The 7,738-nt window shown below is 39.2% G+C and overlaps 1 protein-coding gene across 2 annotated transcripts in view; it reads left to right on the forward strand.

Annotated features, from left to right (window-relative positions):
- Positions 1-3,130: 3,130 nt before the first annotated feature.
- LOC107672482 (DNA (cytosine-5)-methyltransferase 1-like) overlaps positions 3,131-7,738 on the forward strand; it is a 20,944-nt gene continuing 16,336 nt past the window's right edge. The window contains exons 1-11 of one of the 2 annotated variants that reach the window (XM_016465691.1): positions 3,131-3,289; positions 3,938-3,980; positions 5,011-5,118; positions 5,299-5,536; positions 5,660-5,732; positions 5,871-5,955; positions 6,035-6,072; positions 6,163-6,217; positions 6,298-6,381; positions 6,822-6,931; positions 7,021-7,139. In XM_016465691.1, the coding sequence (XP_016321177.1) occupies positions 3,243-3,289; positions 3,938-3,980; positions 5,011-5,118; positions 5,299-5,536; positions 5,660-5,732; positions 5,871-5,955; positions 6,035-6,072; positions 6,163-6,217; positions 6,298-6,381; positions 6,822-6,931; positions 7,021-7,139 (1,000 nt within the window). In that variant the 5' untranslated portion in view covers positions 3,131-3,242. Of the gene's footprint in view, positions 3,290-3,937; positions 3,981-5,010; positions 5,119-5,176; positions 5,219-5,298; positions 5,537-5,659; positions 5,733-5,870; positions 5,956-6,034; positions 6,073-6,162; positions 6,218-6,297; positions 6,382-6,821; positions 6,932-7,020; positions 7,140-7,738 lie in introns of those variants that run through there. The other variant, XM_016465692.1, reaches the window with a different exon arrangement.

Here is a 7,738-nt window from a genome sequence, read left to right on the forward strand (position 1 = left end):
TACATCACACCGGGCCCCGCGTCAGCTAAGGAAGGTCCTGGTTTCACACGTGCTTTTAGCAATTAGCATACACCAAAAAGTGTAACTTCTGAAGTGGTTGTTGTGTGCGTGACACAGAAGTGATTAATGCCACTACGTCATTTGTTTTGAATTTCAGTCCTACGCAGTATTGAGTTAACAATCTGAACAAAAGAGCTTTATCCCCCATATTACATAAATCTGACTAGACAATAAAAAAGGGAAACTAAATGCTAACATGCACGGACATGGTTAAGGCCCGACTCGCTAGGACATTAATCTGTTCGCAAGCAATATTGCTTGGAACTGCTGGCCTTGATTTCTGACAGTCCAATAAGTGCCAGTTCCAAAGTTTTGTGGGAGTGCAGATGTTTAGCCGAAGGGTTTTAAAGGAAAGAAGGGAGTGTGATGAGAGATCAATAGGAATGGCATCAGGGTGCGAACTACGGGGGAGCTAGGGGGAGCTCAGCTCCCCTTAATAAGACATGGGCTCCCCTGAAAACGTGATTTGTGAAATTTTGGGGGGGTCTCAAAAAATATTGACAATGTGTTATTTTGACGTGCAATTTCAGTTTTGTGTAATGTGATCGTGGATTATTATGTGTAAAATTGCAAAAATAACATTCATTCAAGCATGACTGCGATTTAAACCTAATTCACTTCAATAAAGATAACTATACATGCTATTCTTGTCATGAGCATCAAGGTGTGAGGGCGCTGCGGTGCAAATTCCACTCATGTTTAGTACATGTTAACTCAAAGATTCGTAGAAAAAATATAAACGTTGGACTCTGTGGTCGATTCTGTGTTAAGGTAAGGCATATTATTCGCAATTATGTGTTGTGGCTGGGTTGTTATAGGTCTGTGTGACTCTCGATGTCTTAAGTCTAACTGAACGGAGGAATTATGGTATTCTTCTGTAGCCTGACTACGAGTAACTTTAACCGTTGTTCATGTGAACTCAAAGACAGCTTTGTTATGCTTTGTTTATAGACTATTTGTGGGTGGCTGTTTGTTGTTTCACCTACTAACTGAACGGAGGAATTATGGTATTCTTCTGTAGCCAGACGACGAGTAACTTTAAGACGACGAGTAACTTTAACCGTTGTTCATGTGAACTCAAAGCCAGCTTTGTTATGCTTTGTTTATAGACTATTTGTGGGTGGCTGTTTGTTGTTTCACCTATAAATTCGAACAAGTGGGCTCCCCCAAAGACCACGGTATAGTTCGAACACTGAATGGCATTATGGGAAAGCTGTGTCTGGAAGGCCATTGGTTGATTGTGAAAAATGATTGTGAACTCTGACTGAGTGGGCTTAAGGATGGTCTGGCCTGGTTGTTGTCAAACATCTAAAATTCCTGTGTGGGAACAGCAATCCACCCTGGGAGACTACACAGCTGGGAATATGGCCAAGAGTTAGCAGGAAGTGACATAAGCCATACTGAAACAGCTGCAAACATATACAGTTGTTTTCAGAACAGTCTTTGTGATTAATGACCATTCTGTACTCCCACTCCACCCGGCATATGTGAGAACACATTTATTCTGAGAAGACGCGCACCCATAGCAGTAACTACAACTGCTGCACAAGAGTGTCACCTTGTGTTCAGACAAAGAACAGATTCTAACGTTATATGTTAAAAAATGTACTGGCCTTTTGCGCCATCTGTAGGATAAACTAAGATTACATGATTATGATCATAGGATGAGAATGATTTTGTCAAACTATTGTAGTTATTTTAAAGCAGAGATGCCCAAAACCAGGGCCCATTTTGCCCCTTGATGACCTTTGTTTTGGCCCATCATGCCACATCACAAGAGGAGGTGGAAAAAAAGGAGAGAAAGAAAGACAAAGAAAAACGTGCCATTGAAGCATACAGTGGGTACGGAAAGTATTCAGACCCCCTTTAATTTTTCACTCTTTGTTATATTGCAGCCATTTGCTAAAATCATTTAAGTTAATTTTTTTTCCTCATTAATGTACACACAGCACCCCATATTGACAGAAAAAAATTTAAGGGGGTCTGAATACTTTCCGTACCCACTGTATCTTCATTTCTTAATTATATTGTTGTTGTAACATTTTTTTGTTTTATTACAAAAAAAAAAACAATATAAAGTGAATTTGATTTTTTAAAAAAAGGTATAAATTGTTATTTACATTTTAGTTTAATTATTTAAAAATGTTAATAATTTAATACATTTTAATATAATACAGTTGGTTATAATACAGCATTGGCTTTTGGTCACAAAATAAAAAATAGAGTAGTCTAAAATAAAATCTAAACTAACATGCTTGTTAACTGTTATTTCTTTATTAAGTTATGCTATATTTGTATACATATGTAGATGTTATGATTTTGGTTTATGATCAAATGAGTTATTAGTACAACATCTTTTCTTTTGAATAGTTCAGTATGAAAATTTAAATCACAACACATCTGAACACTTTCAGAATAGACATGCTGGAAATGCTGCTGTTACTGTATTTCTTGAATCTAGTGTTCATTTTATTTTGTATTGATTTTTAGGTACCTTTATTTCAAAGCTCTGCATTTGTATTTGCATCTGCATTTGTTTATTTAAAGATCATTTGTATACTTTATTAAATTATTTATTATTTAAGTAATATAACACTGTAATTCAAATATATTCTATATAAATACTATCTAAAAACAATATAAACTTAATTTAAATAAACCAATCGAACTGGTCGGATAGATTTCTATCCGTCACCGGCAATGTTAAATATTTACACTGGAAGTTATGAGGAGTGAATTTGCACCCCTGAGGCAAAGCAAAATGTGGTACATCCCATATAGGTTGAGTCTCTGAAGCCGTAGAAGGGGTGCACACGAAAATAATCCTTGAAAACAAATTAAGATTTCGTATTCTTTCACTCTTAAAGTTTATATTTCATAACACTAATATGTTTTCCATATACTCAAAATAATGTATCTGAATAGTTTAAACCAAACTAGAAACGCACAACCCATTTGACACATTCGACCCCCATACTTTAAATTAGTGGTAGCGTCCAACCCACCCGCGTTTCCGCGCGAAAAAGCGGCCCGCGCGTATTTCTCAGCTGCTAGCGACAATTCATAAAGCCCCTCCAGTGAGCGCTGTTGTTGGCACTGTCAGATCTTAATCGCCGTTTTTATCTGTTGTTTTAAGTCGTGTTTTTAAATAGTAATTCTCTTTGATCCAACTCGAACTTGAAATGCCTACCAGGACCTTGTTGTCTTTGCCAGAGGATGTCAAGGAACGGTACGGTGCTGTATTTGCCTTAATGCAACGATAGACTGTGTTTCATAGTTTGCACATTCGCGGGCTTTGTTACACGTTGATCACGTCACATAACAGCCGCTGTTTGATGTGCTGTTTGGAGATGTAAAACATGTTAAATGTTTACTCTAGTTAGCATTTAGCCGTGCTCCAAATGCTGTAAGGTTACCCGCCATCAGCTCGCGTGTGGAGGTAAAACATGCGGCGGCTGGTTGTTTTGATACGAACGGACTCGCAGGTGTCAGTCTGACTGCATTTGGCGCCAAATACACGTGTCACAGTCCGAGTATAGCTCTGCCCGCCTCCTGTCTCGCTCTACTCAATCACTGCACGATTCATTAGACTCATAACTAACGCTACTGATTCCTCCTGCGTTTAGTGTAGTTTATTTACGACAGGATAATCAAAAGTGATGGTAATAACAAAATAAACACCGACTTTGTCTGCATGCGTGTGTGCAATGTTTACTTGCGTAATCCCATGATAGCTCACTCTTCTGAGACGAAGACTGTCAGCTGAAGAGAAAACTGTTAAGATGAAATATTGCTGTAAAATGTTTATTGCATGTCGAGTCATTTTGATGTTGGGTGCTGTGTAATGTTAATGAGATGTTTACCTTCATTTTCTCAGGCTGCAGGTGCTGGATGAAGGTGGAGACAGTTTGTCAGATGAGGTGAGGGTTGTTGGTGAGATTTATTTTTTTTTAGCTTTTTTTAACATGTAGGCATCTCATAGAAATCTGACAAAATATGCCCTTCATGTATTGTAATTTAACAACAGTCTTGGTGTTGCCATACAGTGGTGGCCAAAATTGTTAGAACACCTGACGGATCTGAAAATATTGACCTTTTTTTTTTTTTTTTTGCCTCCAAAACATGATTTCATTCCATAATGTTCGTGAAACATGGAGATGGTTGCTCGGAGCACAACAAATATCAGATGAAGCGAGTCGTGCTGTTTTTATCCACTTTTGACTTTAATATTTGGTATGTCCACCTTTTTGCAGCAATTACAGCAGCACATCTTTCTGGCATTCATGTCAATGTATTTCCTGAGAACTTCAACACTAATGTGATCCCATGCCTTCTGCAGCTCAAGCCAAAGGCTTTCCTTTGAATGCACAATAGATCTGTCCAGTTTATTTTCCAACTCACCCCAAATTTTCTCGATGGGGTTGAAGTCCGGACTTTGAGGGGCCAGTCCGTCATTTTCAATGTTACAGCAGATTCCTTCCAACGCAGGTAGTTCCGGCAATAGTTCGTTTTATGGGGATTGTAATGGCCAATTCAACAAAAACAACTGAAACCTCTTTAATATGCCAAGTGTTTTAACAATTTTGGCCACCACTGTCTATCTGGTCCAACACATCCTCTTATTTATTTGATCAAATCTTAAAGGCACAATTTTTCTTGTCTTATTTCATTCCAACATTTATATCCAAAGAAAATGAGAAACATGCCTTAGATTTATGTGTGAAGTATTGTAAACTTTATTATTATATATTTTTTAAGAGTTTCCTGTAGCTCAAACAGTCGAACATGGCAATGCTAAGTTAATGGGTTTGATTTCCAAGGAAAGCAAGAACTGATAAAATGTTAACATGTCCCTTAAATGCTTGATTTAAAGCATCTGCCAATTGCATGAGTGAATTTCTTAAACATTTTTGTAGCTTGACTGCACAGTTTTCTTTCTTCATTGTGTAGAAGTGTGTAAAGGAAAAGCTCAGGTTACTGCAGGAGTTCCTGCTCACTGATACTCAGGACCAGCTCAAAATCCTTGAGGACCAGTTAAAGAGCTCCGAGCTTTCCACTGTGAGTTACGCTGCCCTTTCAGTTCTCCCGTCTGCAACAGATGAGAACTTGTAAGCTCAAAATCCTTGAGGACCAGTTAAAGAGCTCTGAGCTTTCCACTGTGAGTTACGCTGCCCTTTCAGTTCTCCCGTCTGCAACAGATGAGAACTTGTGCTTCAACTTGAGTGTCTTTCTGTTCAGGAGGTTTACATGTCAGAGGTGAAGGCCGTGCTGAAGACGGCTCTGGGAGTTGTCAAGGAGGATGAAGGAGTGGAGCAGAACAGACATTCAAACTGCTTCTCTGAAAATGGGTCTCCCAAAGACAAGGGCGAGCAGGAGGGAGCCATGGATACTCGGGAGGAAGCAGATGCTATAAAGTCTCCCAGTGCCCCAAAGGGAAGGGGCGGCCGTCGCAGTAAAGCAGACTCTGAGCCCAAGAGTGCGTTGCAGGGGTTTACAGCTTTTAATTACCCTCCATACGTTTCAACAGCTGCATCTCTACATTGTGTGCTGGATGTAGAATATTTAGACTTTATAAATGGTGCATTTTATTCCCCCACAGAATCTCCAGCCAGTACCAGGGTCACGCGCAACTCTGGAAAACAGCCAACTATCCTTTCCATGTTCTCTAGAGTGTAAGTCAACATTTTAAGTGTTGTGCTCTTGTGCAAATCTGATGTGAAATGGCAGTTTTGTGCTTGGGCAGTTGAAATCCGATTGAGTTTGTATTAGTCTTTGGTCAGTTTATAAATGGGTGTTGTACCTTCCAATAGCCCAAAACGCAAGTCTGATGAGTTGAATGGAGAAGCCACAAATGGTGAGGCAGAAGTGAAGCCTGAGGAAGATATTACAGAGGAGGTAAGGTTTTGACAGTTAATGCGGTTTTAAGATATCCATGGAAATATTTTAATAAGAATTATTTCTTCCCCTGGTCAAGGTCCATGAAGAGAAACGCCTTAAAACAGAAGCTGAAAAGTGAGTTCCACGTTAGTCAAATTAAACCAGGTTTTCTCCCCATGTAAGGAATCTGTGAGGTTAATAAATCCTATCCCCTACTGCTTTCAGGCCTGATACTGAGAACACTACTAATAGCAAAATCAAGCCTGTGTCCGCAGCCAAGGTGACGCTCATTTCATTCCCCATTTATGCTGCTGCTTGAATTTTAATGCACCAAATTAATCTCATTAATCTGCATTTTAGACCCCTCCACCAAAATGTCCTGACTGCAGGCAGTATCTGGATGATTCAGACCTCAAGTTCTTCCAGGGAGATCCTGATGATGCTGTGAGTTTTGTTATGCCTTGAGCTGTTTTGTAGTGTTCGTTTGGCTGCTGCCAATCAATGTCTCTTTAATTGGGTATATAAAGGAATAGTTCACCCCAAAATGAAAATTGTCATTTACTCACTCGTGTCGTTCCAAATCTGTAAGTTTCTTTGTTGAACACAAAAGAACATTTTGAAGAACCAAACAGTTGTTGGTCCCCATTGACTTCTATAGTAGGGGAAAGAAATACAAGTCAATGGGGACCAACTGTTTTATTACCAGCATTCTTCAAAATGTCTGTTCAACAGAAGAAAAACTCATGCAGGTTTGGAACAACATGAGGGTGAGTAAATAACGGCAATTTTCATTTTTGGGGAACTCTTAACTGATCCACATTTGTAATTTAAAGTTGACTAATGCCTGTGCAACACTAATATTGAATATGATTTGTCTCTGGTAGTTGGATGAACCAGAGATGTTGACTGATGAGCGTCTATCCCTCTTTGATGCAAATGAAGATGGTTTTGAAAGCTATGAAGATCTGCCCCAGCACAAGATTACTAACTTCAGGTAATAAGGAGAAATGCATCGTTCTGAATGATATTCGTGGTTTTGTTTTTCTCCAATTATTTGATTGACATTACAATTCTCATTCACAGTGTGTATGACAAGCATGGACACCTGTGTCCATTTGACTCTGGCCTTATTGAGAAAAATGTGGAGTTGTACTTTAGTTGTGCTGTTAAACCCATCTACGATGACAACCCATGCATGGATGGTATGTCCCAAGTTTCTTTACAATGAACACTGACAATTTTTGCTATTTTAGATAGGGGTGCTCCGATCAGGATTTTTGAGGCCGATCACAGAAAGCAGTATCTGCCGATTCGATCACCAAAAATATCAATGAAAAATATATTTCTCACCTAAATGTTTGATCATGCAATGCATTTGTTTTTACAATCGTGCAATTGTTGCACAATAGCTTACACACCGCACAAGCCTGATTTCGTGAGCTGTATGCGAGGCGACCTTTTACACCAGGTTCACACATACTGCGTTTGCATTGCGCATGCAGTCCCAACCCTCTACATTGCGAGTAAATCACTCGCATATGTGACCTAAATCTTCACTCTGGGCGACTAAATTATGTCTAATATTAGCCAATGGCTAATAAATTCTCAGATTTTACTCGCCAGTGTGTGAGTTGGAGGCTGAGTATATGATTAGCACAGATATATTTTCACTCACAGAACACTCTGACTGAGCGCTTCAGAGTTTAACTCTCCGTCAAGCGATCTGTGATATTTTTCAGTTCATTTGATGCGCAGCGCACCTGTGTTTGTGTATTTGGCGTAACGTAAAATCTAGTGTGAA

Source organism: Sinocyclocheilus anshuiensis, unplaced genomic scaffold (assembly GCF_001515605.1).
Source record: "Sinocyclocheilus anshuiensis isolate Anshui unplaced genomic scaffold, SAMN03320099.WGS_v1.1 scaffold1430, whole genome shotgun sequence".
Lineage (NCBI taxonomy): Eukaryota > Metazoa > Chordata > Actinopteri > Cypriniformes > Cyprinidae > Sinocyclocheilus > Sinocyclocheilus anshuiensis.